The 21,463-nt window shown below is 42.6% G+C and overlaps 2 protein-coding genes and 1 pseudogene across 5 annotated transcripts in view; 1 reads left to right on the top strand and 2 right to left on the bottom strand.

Annotated features, from left to right (window-relative positions):
- Nucleotides 1-11,484, top strand: part of CNKSR2 (connector enhancer of kinase suppressor of Ras 2) — a 301,363-nt gene extending 289,879 nt beyond the window's left edge. For all 4 annotated transcript variants that reach the window (XM_043570940.1, XM_043570941.1, XM_043570943.1 and 1 more), the window contains 2 exons: nucleotides 6,702-6,898; nucleotides 10,194-11,484. In XM_043570940.1, the coding sequence (XP_043426875.1) occupies nucleotides 6,702-6,898; nucleotides 10,194-10,409 (413 nt within the window). In that variant the 3' untranslated portion in view covers nucleotides 10,410-11,484. The remainder of the gene's footprint in view (nucleotides 1-6,701; nucleotides 6,899-10,193) is intronic.
- On the bottom strand, nucleotides 8,407-8,517 carry LOC122478055 (annotated as a pseudogene).
- A 1,855-nt stretch (nucleotides 11,485-13,339) lies between the features above and the next one.
- On the bottom strand, nucleotides 13,340-17,058 carry KLHL34 (kelch like family member 34). Its single transcript, XM_043570944.1, has one exon. It carries the CDS (start codon nucleotides 15,708-15,710, stop codon nucleotides 13,758-13,760), a length of 1,953 nt encoding a protein of 650 aa, XP_043426879.1. The 5' UTR covers nucleotides 15,711-17,058; the 3' UTR covers nucleotides 13,340-13,757.
- Between the last annotated feature and the right edge of the window lie 4,405 nt (nucleotides 17,059-21,463).

A 21,463-nucleotide genomic window follows, 5' to 3' on the forward strand; every position in this document is an offset into this window, starting at 1 on the left:
ATTAAGTGTATTTTGCATTTTTAAAACTTGACGTGCTGTATTGTACTAAATTAAGTGTAATCTATTAAGGCAAGGTATACACAACCTGCTCTGAAATTTACTATGTTTATTCTATTATAAAGTGTATTCAGGTGCAACACAGAGACTGCTTTCGGTGACACTAATGAAGAAAATTCCTCATGCCAGGCTTTATTAGATTCCTCAGCTAAAATCCTAACTTTCTCCTTATTTCTTGGCACTTGTATACAAATGGTGTTGCCTCATAGGACAGGCATGAGCTATTCTTTTTCTGTAAAATTTTCCAAATCTATAGGCTGTGGTTCTCACTTTTGAAAAAGTATTTTGTCTGGATGTCTTTCGAATTAGCTGCAGATATTATTTAATACTATGTAACTGGGTCCCTATGGCTCAATAATGTTTATTTTTCTTCTGTAGTGGATGTGAAATTTCCTTAATTTAGTTGGATTAAGACACTCTGTAATAATTTCAATGCTAATTAATGGATATTTCATACTGTGCAATGAACAAATAATTTAACATTGTATTTGGAAATGTTTTTTTTCCTTCCTGTCACCGCAGTGTGTGGTATTGCATAATGTGAATACCTGTAAACATATAAATTACTTAAAAATAAAAATATGACCAATTGGTATCAAATCTTTTTAGATAGCTAAATAATTTGCTAAGTATGCTTGATAGTAAATATCTTTCCAAAGAGGAGAAATCTATGCTTCTTTCCCACAAATGGAATTTGTGTTGTGAATAAAATCACATTGATCTGCCTTACACTTGCCTCTGTGCTCTAACCATTTTAATGTGTTTTTTAAGTATATGTAAAAATGATGGTTGTGGTATGAAGAAATCCATTGAAAAGCTTTTTGTTGGCATCTAATATTAGTGGGATTTTCTTAGGTCATTCTCTCTGTTTAAGTCATGGTAAATTGTTATGATAAGAAAAATTTTAGTTTTTTCTCGTTAAGGAATATGGTGACTCCACATTGATTTTTTAATATAATCATCTCTTAGCTTTGGTTTTAAACTGTCCCCTTTATGAATTCCCATCTGAGAGTAAGGTACTTTGACCTACATGTCTCTACTAGTTAAATTTTCTATATCCTATGGGCAAATCTATAATCTGTCATTTATGTTTGTGATTGTCCTTCAAAGAACCTTCCTTTTGGATCAATATATCAATACCAAGGACACCAAGATTTTGCCATCTGTACTATTCGTCATAAAAACTACTGTAGTGCCCTGAAAATTTGACCACTGTCATATTTGTGGCAGTAAACCACACAATTTGGCAGAAATTACATGCTTAGAGAATGAAGTGTAGAATAAACTTCAGTTCTGTCTCTTTTGTCACATCTTTTAGGAAGTAAGCTTTCATGTTGTGCAGAAGGGATTGACTGACACTAATATGGGCTATACTTAATTCTGATGAAGCACAAGGTCATTCTTGCAGGAATAGGCTTCACATGTTCTTTAAAAAGAGGATTCACTCGAGCTGTTCTTTTAAAAGAAAGTTTTTCTCACTTGAAATCATTTTTTTCATCATTATTATTGTGCCTAAAAGAATATAAATTACTTCTAATTATGAAAAGGATGGTGGGGTACAGAGCAACAAGTAAAAGCCAGCTTTTAATATCTTCTGCCTTTTTTTTTTCTGATATAACAAACTGCCCTCCCTCCAGTTTTACAATGCTAGACATAACTAGTGGACTTATATAAAAACATGAATTAAGAGATCTAATATTTAATTATAAGACAATTCAAATTACAGTGCAAACTCCTGAATACATAATCATCTTTAGCATAAAACCTGGAAGCATTAAACCTGTCTACATTGAACCCATTAAACGTTTAATTGTCACCTACATATAAAGAAGTTGTTTATTATGGCGTGGTAGTAAATTAGTATTCACAGAAAATACTCCCGAGTCTCAATGCAAATGTTAATTGCCCTTCATGACAAGAATAGTACTCCACATACGTGACGCCCTCAGCCTGGAAGCCTCAGAGCACTCTGCGGCTGTACAAGAACGAATGCCTCTCACATCTGACTGGTGACTAATGCTGCTATGTCCAGCCTTCTCTCTCACTTGTGACTTAGCTTTTCCCAGCTTTCTGCATTACCCCGCTGTGTTGCGGAAGGAACAACTGTTTCCACGAAAACATCATTGTCCAATTTTAAAAGAGCACGGTTCCCTTCCAAAACATGTACCAGAACTGATTATCTGTTGTTGGCTTGGTTCTTCAAGAGCCCAGTTAGTATATGCATTTCGTTTTGTTTTATTTTTATTTTTTACTCTCTTACAACATTGCCATTGCACGGTCAGGGAAACGGTAAGGACACCAGCATGAAATTTTAGGTCTCCAAGTCTATATTATGCTCTCCTTAACGTTCACCAAAGAAACATGAAGGAAATTATACAATAGACTGTCAGAAAAATTACACAGTCACCTGATAGGGAGCCCTCTTTGGAGTGCTTCACTTTAAACGTTGGGTGCAAAAGGCACTGTGCCAGGTAGAAGAATGGGGAACGCAAATGAGAGGGAGGTGTATTCTGCTCCGGGAAAGTCACAGTCTGTCTCTGAAGGAGAGTACATGCAGTGCCATTAAGGTTCAGGAAGAAAAAACATTGGAATTTCTCCTCAGGTTTTATAATTCGTCCTTTCGAATTTATTTTCTGTGTCTTTTTTATAACATGCATATCTATTAATATACAGTAATACATATATGTAGGTTATCAACAATAGAAGTGTTTTAACTGGTAAAGATGCACAATGAAAAAAGTTTGGAAACCACTGAGCATGAATGTAGGGAAATACGTCGACCCAAATACCTTTCAGTGTATGAGAAATGCATTATCATCTGCTAATAAGCCACTTGCAAGAAAGTTCCAACAACGTATTATTTTGCGTTAGCTAATATTTTTCCTTGAACTTTTCTTTATCACCACCTGGAAGTCACATGCCACCTGAGACCGCCGGACAGTGAGCTGTTGTGATACCACATTCCTAGAGTCACCATATTTCATAGTGTAGTTAGAGTATAAATGAGACAATAGGGGGTCTTCTTTCAACCCTACCAAGTAGGACACAGCCAGAAATGACCCCCCCAAACACAGAATACAAGTTTAATCCATCAGTGACTTTATTGTGATCCTCAAATCTATCAATGAAATTTTATATCGGAAAGAGGAAATTTATATGTTCACTTTGCTTTTAATAAAAGTGGAAGAGTATGTCATCTGACACAGGATCAATTTGCATATTGTAAAATAACCACAAATAAAATTTGGGAGGGAATTTATTCCTGCCGTAGACCCAGAATTCCTGAGTAAATTGGATACAAATTAAAATTCCATTGTAGCAGCTGATACACTTCCTCATTAGGAATTGCAGAAGGTTCCTATGCGCATCCTGTGGTTTGCATGAGGTCTTCTGCACTCTGCCAACTTTCAGAAAACATTCTGTCAAATTGCAAAAGAGCTGGTTTTCCGCCAGTGCTCCAAATGGCTGAACTGATACACTGAAGGCAAGTCCATTGGGAAGCCGAAGTCAACAACTTCTTGCCTCATCTTCAAAAGCAAGCCTCTTCTAGAATAAGAAAAGCCAAAGTTGAAAAAAGAGAAACCAGAAGAGAAGTGAGGAGATGAAGAGGGCAAAACGAGAAGAAAATAAAGGTGCTTTCATATTTTCAGCTGCAACAGTAGCTCCAATTGACTTAATTGCTATTCATCTGAGAAAAAAAAATCAAGGAAACCAATTGAAAATTATAAAAGAAAATAAAGGTCTGTTTTTGTCTTGAATGTTGAGTTCTGTGTTGTTTTGACTGTTGAGCACAGTGAATCAGATTTATAATGTGACTTTGCTCCTCACCCCCGTCCTTTAACAATAAAAGGACTCTTTGTCTGGTCTTAAAATGTTAAGTAATTGGTGGCATTTTGTGGTAGCCTGGCATCTCAATCCCTCATCCTTTCTCATCCCACTGCTCTGTCTTGTGGTGTTGCATATGTGTATGACGTGTATGGACTGGGGGGAGGGGAGCCTTACTTATCTCTAATAGGAGCCGCACTATTCCCTTAATATACTTGGAAATGTTTCTGTGTTCCGTCTCATTGTGATTCCTTGTTCAAATGTGCTGCCCAAAGATAAATCTATATTCAATTCTTCTTAACAGCTGTCAAACCAGATTCTTCGCAAAATTATGTTGTCCTTTGCTTAAATGCTTTTTCCCCCTTAACAGCAAGAAGGGGGAAAAAAACTTTCCATTTTTATTTATTTAATAGCTGTGTTTGTCACTTTTTAATATGAAATCTTTATTTACCCTTCTTAAAGTAAAACCACATTGAAATTTTACCAAAAAAAATCAGTTCCCTAGCCCAGTATTCCACAAACTTTAAGAACTGGGGAGAAAGAATACTGGGTAAGAATGTTGTTAAAGAAAATATATATGTGCTATAGTATTAGCTACTATGGAAGGTTATTGTATAATAAAAATTTACTCTATAAAATGTGAAAATACTTCTTCCTCCCTTAAATCCTGAAACTCTCATCTGAATCCCTTTTTTTCTTCATATTCTTTCAAAAACTGAAAAACTAATAATACAGTAGGCCACCTGATACATTGACTACTGTAATTCACATAAGTCAGGCCTTCCATCCCCCCTCACCCCAGCTGTACGAAATTACATCTGGCTTTAGATGCAGTCTTGCCCTGAGGCAAAAAGAATGAGGACTACTAACTAATTCCTTGGGGTCCTTTCCTGGCCTGTGATTTTATGAAATGGAATTATGCTGTTCAAATATATCCTTGTTTTTACAACTCCCATTTAGTTACTCTGAATGACCTTATGATTTTGTGCCTTCCTGGCTCCAAACCATTCTCAGTCATAATTCCCCATATTACTTTCATCTTGTTCTTAACCCACAAAGCAATTCCCTCCTTTTCGCAGTCCTCCACTCACCCATCCCTCGAAATCCTCTAGGTGTTGCAGACATTCAAGGATGAGCCAACAGAGAATTAAAAAGCTGTTGTTTAAAGGGGCTTTTGTATTTTCATAGTTTTAATTTAGGTACATGATTAGGAAGTTAAAAATTCGTTATAGAGGAATTAATGATAGCATGTGCTGATGATAACAAGGAACTTTCTAATGGAAAGACTCAATAACCATACCTACCATTAGTTACTAACCTCAGCAGTAGAGCCAAAATTTCAGTATGAAACTGAAATGAAGCTATTTTTTAACCCTAAAGGTGATCCTTTCAAGTTAAGGTACTGTGTTTATGGACTTTGGGGGCACTTTAGGTACACTCTCAAACATTTTTTTAGAATGCTCCTTTTTAAGGAATCCTCACAAATTCATCAACACCTACTGTTAAATACACAGTTGAAATGAACACTGGCAAAATTGGCAGTGTAGAATTCTTGTTAAAATCATGGATTCTGGAGCCAGACTACCCAGTTGCAATTCTGGCTCCACCATTTACACGTCCTAAGTATGTCCTTGAGCAAGGTGCTTCCCTGCTGTAAAATGAAAACCAAATACATCTACTCTCAGTATTGTGAAAATTAAAAGAGATCATGAATGTTAATCATTTACCCTTCTGCCCAGCACATACAAGTGTTAACTAGTATTGTTATCAATTAGCAATTAGAGAGTCCATTTTTTTTAACTAGGTCAGCAAACCTAAAATATTCATATGGACCATGGTAGAATGAACAACATTCCATATTTACTCCTTGAGCCAATATAATTAGTATTCCTCAAATAGGATTCTTTGGCTCTCTATTAAAGGATATGTGATATAGCCCTAATCCTGTCTACCACTCAAAGCAAAATCCAAGTTTATCTTTATCATTGTTGAGAAAGATATGACATCAATATTCAGGCAATTAAAGAAGAAGATGGGAGTTTGATTTATTCAGATAGATCTAGTTCCTTTCCTGAACCAGTCTCTAATTTTTTTTCTCAAAAATATTTAATTGCAGTATTTTCCTCCCAGATATTACAAATGCTACGTAGCTTCTCTTAGTATGTGCCAGATTTTTCCTTACATTTGCACATAAACATATTCTCATATTTCATTTTAATTAAAGCAATATTTTTAATGGTAATATATGATAATTTACTGTATTTACAATGTGGCAGGCATTACTATGGCAGTCACATGAAACCTAATGATCTTCTATGGTACACTATTGGAAGATTTTTATAATCAAATATACTCCAGTGAATGCCATTCCATCTTATGCAGTCTGGAAAAATGTAAAAACCAGCTCATTCAGTATTGCTAAACCAGGAGAGCTCTATTAATCAGCACTTCTGTGCTTCTCAGTATAATGATAAGGGATATTCACTAATGTGTCAAAATATTAAATTATGTGCAGGATTGTTTCTGTGTTGTGTACCTTTTGTACTCTATCTTTGAACTTAATGGACTCAAGATATGTATGGTGATTTGCTATTAAGAGATATTTTGTTAATCAAACATCTTATTATTTGACCATTTTAAAAATTTTACCCACTATAACTAGCAGCTGTGGGGTTTTTTTTTAATGTAATAGAGTGTTTTCCCAATCATTCATTATTCTGTTTCTCAAATGGTTTGGATTTTTTTTTAGTAGATTTTTGGAGTATCCGATAAGTGTTCATTACACCAGATTCATTTCTCTCTTTTTTCGCACATTGCAGGTGAAAGTAGGGAAGAAAAGTTAGGAGATTCATTGCAAGATTTATACAGGGCATTGGAGCAAGCCAGTCTGTCACCACTGGGAGAACATCGCATTTCAACCAAGATGGAATACAAGCTATCATTTATAAAGAGATGTAATGACCCTGTGATGAATGAAAAACTACACAGGCTGAGAATTCTCAAAAGCACTTTAAAGGTAAGATATGAAATGGAAAGAGAAATTCCTTTCAAGATATTCATTCTTGAAGTCAGTGGATTACCAGATACTCTAAATGAAGAAATACTAAATGGGGAGGTGGAGTGGACAGCAAGTAAACAGGAAGAACCTGAAACTGAGCTGTTCCTATAGGGTAGTAAGTGCATAAAGAGAAAGTAACCTTAACTTTTCATTATATCAAAGCATTGGCTAAATGTTATTTGACTTAATTCTCAGAGAAAACAGGATGTAATTAAATTTTTTTCAAAAATGTGAGGCTGGTGTTATTCCTCGGTCTTTCATTTTCCTAAGATAAATTTGCCATGTAGTTATTAATATAGTTATTAAAAGAACACAGCATGCATGCAGAATGCAATAGTGGGCACTAAAAGGCTTTGAGATATTTGGTGCCTATCTCCTGCAGCACATTTGGAGTGAAGCCACAGTGATTCATGTTCCATATAGAAATTTTATAATTGTTCTGTTTACGCTATCAGTTCCCAGCTCACATGTTACTTTCTTATTCTGCATTTCCGTAAGTGCTTACATTATCTCCAGTCTCTTTATTATCCCACCCCCATAGTGGGGAGGAGGTAGTGGAGAGAGAGGAGCAGAGAGGCAGGAAATTGAAGGAGGCAGAAAACAGAGCCCCCTCACTGTGAGTGTATATGAGGGGACAGGGCCTGCTGTACAAAAACTCTCCATAAGCAGGCCTTGTGCCCTTGAAAAATAAAAAACAGAAAAGAACTACCATACAGAGTATGTAGTACAGTAATCTCAGGAAACAAAAGGTCAGAGGGCTCCTTTGGGAAATATTTCAGATCCATAGTATACTGCTGAGGTTTTGTGATTTTAAAGCATAGATGAGTACGAAAGAGAGAAACAAAATAGAAAATGCATGATTTGAAAAAGTTTCCAGAAGCAAGCAGCCAAGTTTTCAGAGTAAATTAGCTTTCAGTTGGTATTCATGCAAACACTACTGGAAATCCGTGGGACAACTTAATAGCCTTTTGGTAACTAAGAGCAGAATTTTAAAAAGAGCTATAATATTCATAAGAATAATTCTGCTAACCAGCCCTACTCCAAAGATAACCCCACCCTCCCACCTTATAGAGCACCCCACCCCATTCAGATCCAAACTGTCTAGTTGCGAAAGCAGACAGGCATTTTGAAGCAGTTCGAGCTTACATATTTTAAAGACCTGCTTCTGTCTTTCTTTCTAAGCACCTCACCCCTGTCTTTTACGCTCTGGATTCCCTAAAAATATTTACTTCCAGTAGCAAAGAGTTTGAGCTCCTGCCAGTGTTCAGTTCATTGAGTATTGGTGCATCACTAGGTATGTGACGCTGTGCTCCACTCTCTGGGGTAAAGATGATGAAAAGTCGGTGTAAAAAAATGCCCCTCATTGATAAAACCAAACTAAGAAGCCCTATACTTTTCAGTGTGGGAAATTAACAGAGAATGCAAATCTCCCATTAGGGAAGGATAACTGCCCAAGCAACCTTGGATGTGTGTAGTCCCTAGAATTGTCTCCCATCCAACTACTAACCAGGCCCGACCCTGCTTAGCTTCCGAGATCAGACGAGATCGGGCGCGTTCAGGGTGGTATGGCCATAGACTGTGTAGTCCCTGGAATTGTAACAGACCTGCCTCCCCAAGCACAGGACGACTCCCAACATCCTTGGCTGCAGCCCCATTGTCCCCACCTGGAACTGGAACAACTGCTTAGGCACCTTGCTATCTTTCCTTCCCAGCTCTCCCTACCCACCTCCTGAAGAACATTCCCTAGACTTCCCTATCTCTTCTTTGAGCCCTTAAAAGACAGGCCTTAAGGGGTGCCTGGGGGACTCAGTCGGTTGAGCTTCTGACTTCGGCTCAAATCATGATCTCATGGTTTGTGGGATAGAGCCCCCGGTCCCGCTTTGTGCTGACAGCGTGGAGCCTGCTTCAGATTCTCTGTCCCCCTCTCTCTCTGTCCCTACCCTGCTTGTGCTCTCTCCCTCTCTAAAATAAACATTTTCCACTATATGTCAAACTAGAATGTAAATTTTAAAAATAAATAAAATTTAAAACAAATTAGAAAAATATAAATAAAAATAAACATTTTATTTTAAATTTTTTAATGTTTATTTTTGAGAAAGAGAGTTGGGGGGAGCAGAGAGAGAGGGAGACACAGAATCTGAAGCAGCCTCCAGGCTCTGAGCTGTCAGTACAGAGTCCAACCCGGGGCTCGAACTCACTAACCTCAAGATCATGACCTGAGCTGAAGTCCAACGCTTTAACCAACTGAGCCACCCAGGTGTTCCAATAAATGCTTGAAAAAAAAATTTTTTAAAGACAAGCCTCAGCTTCTCAGACTGTCTCACTCCCTCATCTTCCATCCCCCTTCCCACCCGGAAGACTCACTTCTCCCACAGGTGATAGCTGTGCTGTACTGAGTTCTCTCATAATGGAGCTCATTCTTCAGCTGAGAACCAGCCCCAGCTGAGAAGGGAGGGCTACTTTGCATCTCAGACCCCCATTGCTACAGGAAAGCAGTCATGATGTTCATACAACAAGAATTATGTATTTGTAGTGACAGAAGGGCCATGCCTTCTCTCATGCAAGGATGAGGAGCTAACCATCTGGCAGGAGAGACAGAACAGTGCAAGACTAACTCAAGACAGAATGTGAGAGAAGTCCACTCAGTGGCACTGATAAAGTGTCAGGAGGACATAAATGAGGGATAAAACCTTTTTTTTTCCCATTGTTGAAGGAAAGCTTTAAGAAATGAGAGGCATTTGAACCGGCTCTCAAAGAATGAGGAAGGTTTCCATAGGCAGAGACAGGAAACAAGACTGGCCAAGATTAAAAATTTAACCACACACAGTGGGCAATACAGGCATACCTTGGGTGTAGAAAAAAGTACACTAGGACTTGATTATAAATAGCTGGGTTTGGGGCGCCTGGGTGGCGCAGTCGGTTAAGCGGCCGACTTCAGCCAGGTCACGATCTCGCAGCCCGTGAGTTCGAGCCCCGCGTCAGGCTCTGGGCTGATGGCTCAGAGCCTGGAGCCTGTTTCCGATTCTGTGTCTCCCTCTCTCTCTGCCCCTCCCCCGTTCATGCTCTGTCTCTCTCTGTCCCAAAAATAAATAAATGTTGAAAAAAAAAATTAAAAAAAAAAAATAAATAGCTGGGTTTGAGCAAACCATAACTGTGTCATATGGGCTTCTTAATATTTACATATTAACTTTTTATGTTAAACTTGAACAAAAGTCTGTACCCAACTTAACTGTTGAATCCTTTTGCTTTTCAGGCCAGAGAAGGGGAAGTAGCCATTATTGATAAAGTCCTAGACAATCCAGACTTGACATCTAAAGAATTCCAACAATGGAAGCAGATGTACCTCGATCTTTTCTTGGATATCTGTCAAAACACCACCTCAAATGACCCATTAAGTATTTCTTCTGAAGTAGATGTAATCACTTCCTCTCTCGCACACACTCACTCATACATTGAAACTCATGTGTAAGTGTATTCTGCCCTCTGGCCATCTGTTACCTTTTGGTACTTTGAATAAGTATATGAGGTAGTTTTATATCAGTGTGTGGGACACTTGACAAGCTATACTTTAATGTTACCAAACTACACGAAACAAACCATATATGGTCATTATACCACTGTCTTTAATGAGCATTTGTATATTTTATATGCAATTAGTGCTCAGCTTATGTTTACCATGTGCAAAATCAACTGTCTTCAATGACTTAAAATTAACTTTTGCAAATAACTCTGAAGACAGGTGGTCTTCAAGTAGTAAAACCACAAAAAGGCAGTTTTCTATATAAGGTCATCTTTTCTCCCTTTAAGTTAATTTTATATAAACAAGACTTCAAAAGTAAATCACACTTTTTCAGGTGCAGACATCCTTGTGGGTGGGAAAGAATTTAAACCTTTTTTATATTTATTAAAATGTTCTAAGAATTTTCTTAAACATTGCACAAAGTTTAATGCTGTAGTTTTATTTTTGTGAAATGTAGATGTGCATACAAGAGTTAAGCAAAATAGAAGAGCATCAACATAAGAAAAGTTCAGGTATCTAATATTCGTCTTAATAGTCTATTAACTTGTGAAAGCTGGTTAATGGAAGTATTATTCCAAATCTATGGGGACACTTAATGGTGTATCAGGGCAAAGCTTTGTAAGATGTTTTTGTAACTAAGACCAAAATTGAAGATAGAGCTGCTTTATTTTCTTGGTTTAAATCTTCCTTTATTTTTGTAGTGATGAAATGCTGATTGTGTACAGAGGAATTTGAGAGTGGATTTTTTTAAAACACAGCTAATTCACCCAGAAAGGCAGCTAAGATATATATATATATATATATATATATATATATATATACATATATACATATATATATGTATGTATATATAATTTTAGCCCAAACTCATGTTTTTAAACTCCAGCTCCTAAAAAACAAGGTATAAACTGAAATGACTCAACTTTCCAGTTATTTTTCCAATTTTCCCCCAGTCCATTAATTAAGCTTACATAATTATACTTCAAGCAGGGGAGTAAAATATGTTTAGTTACAGGCTGGTGTGTGTTCTAATATGAAAACAATGTTGAAAAATAAAAATGTGCCTCTCTCCTGAGGAGCAAGAGGATGATGGTCATTCAGAGATATATTACAATGAACTACATGAGAGAAAGAATTTATAGAGGTTCTTCCTAGCTTCATGAATTGTTCTGTAGAGTGGATGAAGTCTACGAAAAAGTACTCTTCACATATTTCCATTTATAAGTATCTCATTTTTGAAAGTGATCACAGCATGATAATGACTGTGCTGCTTTTTAGTGTCTGGCTGCATAACGTACAAGTCACAATTTGCTGTTTTTTTAGGAGGAGGAAGGGGCCCTCCTTTACTATTCTATATCCTAAATCTACTTCTAATCAGCTTTATACTGTTGCCTGTACAGCTCAGTGAATGTACTTTCATCTCTAAGAGTTCAGATATATGCCAGTGAATATTTTTTGCTGTAGGGGAGGAAGTAAAAACTCCACAGCAGGGATCATTTTCTTTGCTTTTGAAATCAACATTGAATCACTATCGTTTTGCAGACTTTGCACACTGTACAGGAGAGTGGCCTTTCTACAGCACATTTTCAGTAATCCTATATTTAGTCAAAATGGATGAGAAATCATGTATTAATGTTTGTATGGAATTTGGGGTCTAGTGTAATATTTTTATCATTTAAAAAAACTATTTGTAAAAACATTTATTTACTGCATGGATATTGACGTACATTAAATTTGTGGAATTTTGTATATGTAAAAAAACAAAAACCTCTTGTCCTAAAATGAAGTGTGCTTGTTACAGGTGTTTAGACTTGTTGATGTTTACTAGACCAAATGTGTACATTCACTTAAAAATATCTGTACCTGATGGATGTGTCATGGATACAGCAGCAAGGTTGTACCCTGTAAACAACGAGCAGTTGATGGAAAGACTAGTTGTGTTGCTACTAAGCAGCTTTTACCTTTGTAAAGTCAGCTCTGTTGTTTTAAATGGTAAAAATTAAACTAATGAATTTTAAAAGACTCGTGACTAGCTTAGCATGAAAGAGACCTTTTAACACTATATTTATCTGTACATTTTATTGCATTAGTTTCAAATCTAGGAGAGAGGCAGCACTGTAAACTGAAGTGAAATAAATTTAGCTCTTAATGAATCCTTACAAAGCACCTACTTTATTCATGCAGAGTTCCTCACCACATTTCTTTGAGACCTAATCACAGAGCCATCTTCCCCCTACCCCCTTCCCTAGTTACCAGTTCTAACTTTGCCATTCCACTGGTGGTATAAGCCAGAAGCAGCAGCTGTTCAGTGTATGCAAGTATGTTTTCTGAGACCCTGCAAAATCAAGCTGGTTTCCCACTTAACTGCCACAAACTTGAAAATTTCACATACTCCTCTTTCCTTCCTCTGTTGATTCTTGGGAAGTTGGGGGGGGGGGTGCACCACCAAAAATAAGTTATTGTTTTTGGGGGTTGTTGTTTTTTTTTTTACAAATATAACCTATGGCATGTCTGCAGAATGAATATTTAAAGATGAAAGAAACAGGTTTGGGTTTTGCTAGATGTGCTGCTTAACCAAAAAAGCCTGATTATTATGGCTAAGGACTGCTGAAATAAAACCAATGAATGGCCTAAAGCCAAGGCAAAAGCAGGCTAGGGATTAAGGATGAGGGACACAAAAACTTAACCTAGTATACTTTTTCCAAAAACAAGTGCTTTCCTAGAGATTTTTTTTTTCTTTCTCAGTTCTACATTTATATTAAACCAACAAAACAGAACTATAAACATGGTTCTGGATCATAAAATCATAGCTCTCCTTACAGTGATTTCATGCTATTTAATGAAGGCACTTTCCCTTCACTATTTATTCAGATAATGCCATATTTTCGGACTATTTATTACAGCTTTTATAGCTAACAATTTTCTGGGTTTTGTATATAATTTCTTGTACATTTTTGGCCTTGTTTGGCACAAGTAACCAGTCTAGCACCTAAGGAAACACTTTAAGAGGGAAAACAGTGTCATATCTTCTTTGCAAAAGTCCATCTCTAGTCCAGCGTGAGTCTTCCTAGACTTCCAGCTCACTGAAGCAGATACATATATCCTTCTGTTTTGACTCATCCTGTCTCCCATTCTCAGCTTAAGGGGAAATGTTCCTGTTGGGCCAAGCCCTTATTTGCATATTTAAACTTCAGAAGCCGCCCTGCTCCCAGAGTCCCATTCTTAGGAAAAGCCCACGTATTACTCTGTAAACCTGCTCAAGCGCGACTTTTTCTCCCCCGTCGCCCGGAGACTGCACTAACCCATTAAGCCCAGCATTAAATCTAGCGTTTCTCCGAACCCTCCCTCCCTCTCCTCATCCCCACCCTCAGCCAGCTGCAGCACTGCACACTGGAGGCCGTTCCAGGCCCAGGGTAGCGCGCAGCCAATGTCCTCCCAGCGGTCCAGGTCGAGGTCGTAGCCCACCACGTTGCGGGTAGACACCTGCCGCGAATCCCGCCACTTGAGGCCGCCCAGCAGCAGCGCCGTCTCCTCCACAACGGCCAGCCCATAGCAGAAGCGATCATAAGGTAGCGGCCGCAGTCGAGTCCACTGGTCCGTGCCGGGCTCGTAGCGTTCGATCTCAGAGAAGGGCTCATAGCGCCCCAGAAAGGCGAACACCGCGCCTCGCAGCACAGCCATGTGGTGCCCGAAGCGGGCAGTGCTCATGGGCGCCCTCTTGCTCCACGCTCGCTCCCCAGGGCCCAAGGTGTACATGTCCCGGAGGCTGCTCGAGCTGCCCTCGCCTCTCCCCGCCTTACCCCCAGAGATGTACACGATGCCGCGGTCCCCGATGGCCCCCGCGTGGCCATACAACGCCCGCGGCAGCGCCCCGGCAGCCGTCCAGCGGTCCCGGCGCAGGTCGTACATCTCTACCGACGCCAGCGCCTCGCCGTCGGCGCCCAGACCCCCGACGGCCAGGAGCGCCTCGCCCACCGCGCCGCACCAGAAGTGGGCCCGCGCTTCTCGCATAGCGGGCACCGCCGTCCAAGCGTGGAAGCGCGGGTCATAACGGTGCACTTGGGCCGTGACGGCCCGCTGTCCGCCTGCCAGGGGTGAAGAAGCGCCGTCCGAAGGGCTCTCCCCGCCCAGGACGAACAGGAAATTGCCTGCGGTGCACACGCTGTGCCCCAGTAGCGGTGCAGGCAGCCGCGTGAGACTGCGCCAGCGGTGGTTGTACACGTCGAAAGCCACCACGTCTTGGGTGAGCTCCCAATCCTCCTCCTCCTCTTCCAACTCACCTTCCTCCTCCTCCCCCTCCTCCTCCTCGGGCTCCACCATGGCGCCCCTGCCCCTGGCTACTGGCGGTGGGGCCGCGACCTCCTCGGTCACCGCCTCCCGCGCCCTGCGCCCTCCGACCAACAAGATGCGAGTTTGGGGGCTCCGGACGCTGGTCTGCTCGCCCTGCACGAGAGGCTGGCGGGAGGGCGCAGTGTGGTAGTTGAGGGCCTGGATAATGAGACCCTTAACCCGGGCGGGCAGCACGAGGCCAGAGCCCGAGTACACGCGCCGCAGCACGTCTGCAGGTACTAGGCCGAAGCGAACGCGCTCAAGCAGCGAGGTGCAGTGGGCCAGGCGTTCGGCCTCAGGCTCCTGCCGCAGCCAGGCCAACGCCAGACCCAGCAGCCAGGTCTCAGGCACCCGCGCCACGTCGGGGGCACCCAACACAGCCTTCAGCGACGTGGGGTTCAGCTCCAGCAGCCCCGCGCGTCCCGCGCCCCGCACCAGCAGCTCCCGCAGGTGGCGCACGATGCAGCGCTCGGCCTCGCCTAACGTGTGCGCCAGGCCGAAGCGCGCCGCCACGTTGGCGGCGAAGCAAGAGTTCTCTGGAGCCAGCTGGCGTTCCAGGTAGCGACCGCACAGCCCCAGTGCTTCGGTGACTTGCAGATAGCTGGCGGCCTCGAGCGTGTCCTCCACCGTGTCCATGGAGAGCGGCAGCCAGGCGGTGTAGATGAAGTCCAGCAGGCGCTGCAGGCCGGCCGCCGACGGCACGTGCAGGTGGATCACGCGCGCCCTGGATTCCCGGGTGTGGCTCTTGAACAGGGCCCTGAAGTAGTCGCTGGAACACGCGAGAAGCGACCTATGGGCCGGGAACTCGCTGCCCTCGGCCTCCAGCGTCACATCGCACAGGAAGCCCTCCGCGCGCAGGGCCTGGTAGCCGGTGAGCAGTGCACCGCCATGAGCTTTACAGTAAGATAGAAAGTAACTCATGATGTCCAGGGTGGAAAGCGGCCTGGCCGGGGCTGGGGGCCGCCGGGCACGGCCAGAGTCATCTCGGGGCACCGCGCCCCTGGGTCCCCCACGCGAGCCGCAGAGCCCCTAGCAGGGGCCCATTTTTGCCTGCTCAGCTTAAAGCCCAGGGCTCCTTCATCCAGGCCTGCAGATAGCCCTGTATCCCTCTCAGAGCAAACCCGGTCGGGGAACGGTTTCCATAAGCTCCTAGTAGCAAAGGGCACGGAGTTTGGATTCTTCCGGAGGGTGCAGGATTTGGTTCCGGCGTCTGCCGAGGCTGCCAGCACGTTGCCCAAAGCCCCCTCCCCGGCCCAGTTTGGGAAGCCCACACCTGCGCGCCAGGGGCCGCAGTGGCCACACACCATCACCTGGAAGGGCCGAGCTGAGGGTGGACTGACTCGGGGTGGGGGTTGCTGGATCTCCGACGGCGCAGATGCAAGGATGTGGCCCGCCTCGGGCGTCCCGGGAGTGCGGAAGGAGGGCTCTGGCCTCCCGGGGGTGGACGAGGAGGACGGATTCTGCGGGCACCCGCGAGGGCCGGGGACAACTGGGTACGGGGCGGAGAGGGGGGTGAACTTGTTCCGCGCGGAGGATCAAATCAAAGCCTGGGGGATTAAGAAGGGGGGGCGCAGGTCAGCGCGGCGCGTCGGAGGCATGATTGGGCGCCGTACATAACATGCCGGTAGCTCACAGCGACAGGAATAGCGCGCGGCCTCGGCCTCCCCGGCGTGCCCCGCCCCGCGCCCCGGGCTGCTGGCGGCGAACCCAGGGCCGGGGCGCTGGAGGAAGCGCCCCGGGCCTGGGACTTGACTCCGGTGACCCGACCAGCCGCCGGTCACCAGGGGGTCTCGGGAACTCGGCTAGGGCTGTGGGAAGCGTTCACTGGAGGTGCGCCAGTCTCCCGGGACGCTGTACCTGGTGGTGTCTGGGGGAGAGGCGGCTGGCTGGGTCGGAGGAATGTCGACCCCCTGGTGCCCTTGCGCCTGGGAAAGAAGCCCCCTGGCTCGAAACTTTCTGCTTTGGGAAGGCCCTAATTAATCTGGCGGGGGCGGGGATTAAGCGGCGATTTTGCGCGCTGACACCCAGGAGGCCGCTGAGTTGAGAGCTACTAGCGGGAACCACGCCCGGGGGAATCTGGGGCTCCCTGCCAGGGGCGCTTCGTTACACGCCCCTCACCTGGACTCACCCTTTCGAGATGCTGGGCCTACTCTGCGCCCTTCCCGAGGCGGCCCGCGTCTCCCGGGCTGGCTCGTCTCACATTCTGCGTTGCGGAATTTGCTCCTACCCCCGCTCCCTGACTCCAGCTGAGTTCTCCCTTCCTGTTCTTGGACCCAACCCAACCCATCCCTTGGCAAAGTGGACAAGAAGATTGCAGGTGACTTGGATTTTCTGCCTTTGAATGACCACTTCCTTTAAGAAAGTAATTCATTCCAGTTTCTCTCCCTGACTTTCCAGACTCTGATCTGATTACTGCCTGCTACATCTTCAACGCTGTGACGAGATAATGGGCAGTAAGGAAGGTCACAAAGTTCCGTAGAGGCTAGAGTTTCATAGGGCCCCATTTCATGAAGTTATTTATAAGATGCACCCAGCACAGAAATGGTGACTAAAACCACCCAATCTTGAGACATTAGGAAGCATTTCTCCATCTCCTCCATCCTCCTCTTAAATAACTAAATGATTAATATAACTATTCTTTCTTGCCAATTTGGAGCTTCTGTGTTTTGCTTTCATCTAGAATTGATTTTTCTGTTTTCTAATGCAACCCCTCTGGCAATCTGTTCTAAGTGAACCTTTTGAGAGCATCTGAAATAACTTGCATTTCTGACAGTTGGGATTGTGTTTCATAAAAAAGAAGAAAAAATGTCGAATGAAGGATTAAAATGAATCATTTTCTTCCTCTTATGCCATTGTACTTACAACGTTTCCAATTAGAATTCTTGAAGTGCAAAAAAATATTAGTAAAATGATCCTGCTTTCTTTGTCAGAGATGGAACTGCATTATGACTTAAATTAGCCAAATTATAAAATGCAGGCAGAGGCTCAAGTTAAGGGCTTACTTAAACTCCAGAGGCTAAAAATACTCCAATTTGAATTCCTAATGTTAAAACTACAGATGGATTCAGGCGGGGTGCTGGGTGTTTTGGGGTTTTTTTTTAAGTACTAAAATTTCTTAGTTCAAAAATAAGATACCAGTTTGGTTCAGTGTGCACAAATCTGAATGGTGAAATTAAACGGACTTAATAGAAATTTGGTAGAAGGGATATTATAGATCATTTAACCAAACTCTCCTTTTCCTCTGCAACTTCTTGTTTTTCTTTTCAAACAAATGTAGCAAATGAGCCCCAGAGAGAGTACAGTTTGTCTGGGTGACTAGGATATTGAGTTACGGAGTCTGGACGAGAATCCAGGGCTCTCTCCCCACTATATTATGTGACCTCTGTATGATAAAAATAAAATAGTGCAACACAAAGATTACTGAAACCAAATTTCAGAATAGTAAAGTTTAAATACAATTTTTAAACACGTTTTTTTTACCCCAGAATCAATCACATCTTGTCAGATCTATCCATCATCATGCATTTAGATTGAATCCAAAATGTCACACTTACTTGAAAATAGAGATGCTGTGGAAGACTCTACATCTTGACATCAAAAAGTCAATTGTGCACGATAAGCTTGTGTTCATTGCCGGCCCAATATGCCAACTTAATGTGTTTTGACATTGGGGATATAAATGAATTGTGTTAATTGAGGAAATTTTCATATTGGGTGTGTTTCCTAGGTTTTCTCTAGAAAATATAACTATCAGTCCATCCAAGAACATTTTTGTCCTTTGAGTAATGTTTGCAGAAAGGGTCAAAATTTTAATTTTTGTGCAATATTAAGTATACTAAAAAACATTTCAGTGTGCTTTTTTTAGTTGTGTTAGATGTGTGTCTTAAGTTGGGTCCCCTAGAAGCAGGCTCTGCAACCCAACCTGAATGCTTGGTGATGAGCACATGTGATAGGATATTATCATCATGTTAAAAATGATCTGCTATGAGTGGCCTTCCCCATTTAGACTATAAGCTCCTTGGGGGCAAGGACCGTTTCTTGGTCTTTTTATTTCTAGCCCCTGTCACAGTCTTTGGCATAATTAATGTTGGGTTGAACAGATCTAGGTACCTGGTGGTACCATCAGTGGGAGGAGCAACAGGTTATTAAGAGGAACTTGACAAGAACAATTAGTTCCTTCTCTCTGGCTCTCTTTCTTGCATTCACACAGCTAGGGTTGAAGACACATCCTGGTCAGGCTGTGAGCTAACAACACTAAGAATCAAATGGGTAACCATGGGTGGCCCCTGACTAGACCCGACTCTTCAGAAAAGGCCAGACCACCTCATCCAGCCCCCACTGCAAGCCAGCACTGCCCTGCAGCCTGACTCCTTTACCTAGATCAGTCCCACATGACTCTTGGCATCTAGTCAGACATGCTGCTGCTACTCCTCCCTGGAGGAGGGGCCCCAAGTGCCCCAGTAGCTCCTCTGGGTCCCAGTTCACCTGGCTGGGCTTCTACTGAAGGCCCAGATATGCACTCCAGCATGCCTGATGGGATCCTGCAATTTTCTCTGAACCCTTCACCCCTTGTCAGAACTGTGACCTCCTGTCAGCATTCCCTTCCATACACCTGAACCTCCTGTGAGAGAACCTAGAACCGCAGTCCTCCATGCATACACCTTACTTGCCACGTCAGGGTGGCACTGCTGTCAGCCTTGGAGCCCCACTTGGCCTGAATCAGTCTTGTCTAGCTCAACCTACATTTCATAGTCCTCGTTTCTAAAAGAATTGTGTATGTTTTAAAAAACATCAAAAATTGCAAATATCCACGTATAACAGACACAGCATTTCTTTGCAAATGTAATGTGCTTTCTTTGGTAACAGCTTTATTGAGATATGATCCACATACCATATAACTCACTAATTTAAAGTGTACAGTTAGGTGGTTCTTAGCATATTTACAGTTAGGCAACAACACTGGAGTCTAATTTGGGGGCATTTTCATCCCCTCATACAGAAACCCTGTACCCTTTCTGCTGGTAGGAATGCAAACTGGTGCAGCCACTCTGGAAAACAGTATGTAGGTTCCTCAAAAATCAAAACTAGAGCTACTGTACAGCCCAGCAATTGCACTACTAGGTATTTGTCCAAAGGATACAGGAGTCCTGTTTGAAAGGGGCACATGCACCCCAATGTTTATAGCAGCTCTTATCGACAGTGGCCTAAGTATGGAAAGAGCCCAAATGTCCATCGACAGATGAATGGATAAAGAATATGTGGTATTTATATATAATAGAGTATTGCTTGCCAATCAGAAAGAATGAAATCTTGCCATTTGCAACAATGTGGATGGAACTAGGGTGTATTATGCTAAGTGAAATTAGTCAGAGAAGGACAAATATATGACTTCACTCATATGTGGAGTTTAAGATACAAAACAGATGTACATAAGGGAAGGGAAGCAAAAATAATATGAAAACAAGGAGGGGGACAAAACAGAAGAGACTCTTTTTTTATTTTTTTAATGTTTTTATTTATTTTTGAGAGAGAAACAGAGTGCCAGCAGGGGAGGGGCAGAGAGAGGGAAACACAGAATGGGAAGCAGGCTCCAGGCTCTGAGGTGCCAGCATAGAGCTCAACACAAACGATGACATCATGACCTGAGTCCAAGTCGTATTGCTTAACCGACTGAGCCACCCAGGTGCCTCAGAGACTCTTAAATACAGAGAACAAACTGAGAGTTGCTAGAGGGGTTATAGGTGGGGGAATGGGCTAAATGGGCAAGGGGCATTAAGGAGGACACTTGTTGGGATGAGCACTAGGTGTCATACATAGGGGATGAAGCACTGGATTCTACTCCTGAAATCATTATTGCGCTATATGCTAACGAACTTGGATGTAAATTTTTAAAAAAATGAAAGGAGGGAAAGAGGAAGGAAGGAAGGAAGGAAGGAAGGAAGGAAGGAAGGAAGGAAGGAAGGACCAACCCCTGTGCCCTTTAAACTATCACTTCTCTATGCCACCAAGCAGCCCTGGCCTCAGCCCGAGGGAACCACTTATCTACTTTCTATCTCTGGATATTTCATATAAATGCAGTCATACAACACCTGATCTTTTGTGACCCACTTCTGTGACTTACCATGTTTTCAAGCTTCATCCGTTGTAGTGCACTTTTGAGGAAGAAAACGATTATGTATAGTAATAACATTGGGAACCTTTTCTCAAAACCACAAAACTCTAAACTGTGCTCGTTTGGTATTTAGGATACTGTTTTTGGCAGGTTAACTCTTTATCATCTATCTTCAGTTCTCCTTTAAGTCCCAATATACTTCCTTCTTATGTAGGGCTTCTGGCAGCCTCCATAGAGAGCCTGTTACTAGAAATAGGCACATTTAAGTTAGCTATCTGTGAAAACATGATCACAAACAATAAAGACATACAGTAGAAAAACACTCCCGTGTCATCTTCCCCCTGTTCCAAGACCACTTTTTGTGCACAGGAAATGTATTTTATCTTTGTGACATGCAGTTCAAGCAAAAGAATTTCAAGGGACGGGGTGTGTGTGTTAATCACATGTGATTTTGGCATTCTGGCCCAGCTGACAGTTTAAGAAGCAGCCTGGCAATGGGGAAGGACTGGGCTTTGGGGTCAGACAGACCTGGGCTTCATTTCCAGATCTGCCCCATGTGACT

Source organism: Prionailurus bengalensis, chromosome X, assembly GCF_016509475.1.
Source record: "Prionailurus bengalensis isolate Pbe53 chromosome X, Fcat_Pben_1.1_paternal_pri, whole genome shotgun sequence".
Taxonomy (NCBI): domain Eukaryota; kingdom Metazoa; phylum Chordata; class Mammalia; order Carnivora; family Felidae; genus Prionailurus; species Prionailurus bengalensis.

Excerpts from the sequence above, each read along its gene's own strand:
- KLHL34 (XM_043570944.1), bottom strand. The coding sequence starts at position 15,710 with ATGAGTTACTTTCTATCTTACTGTAAAGCTCATGGCGGTGCACTGCTC.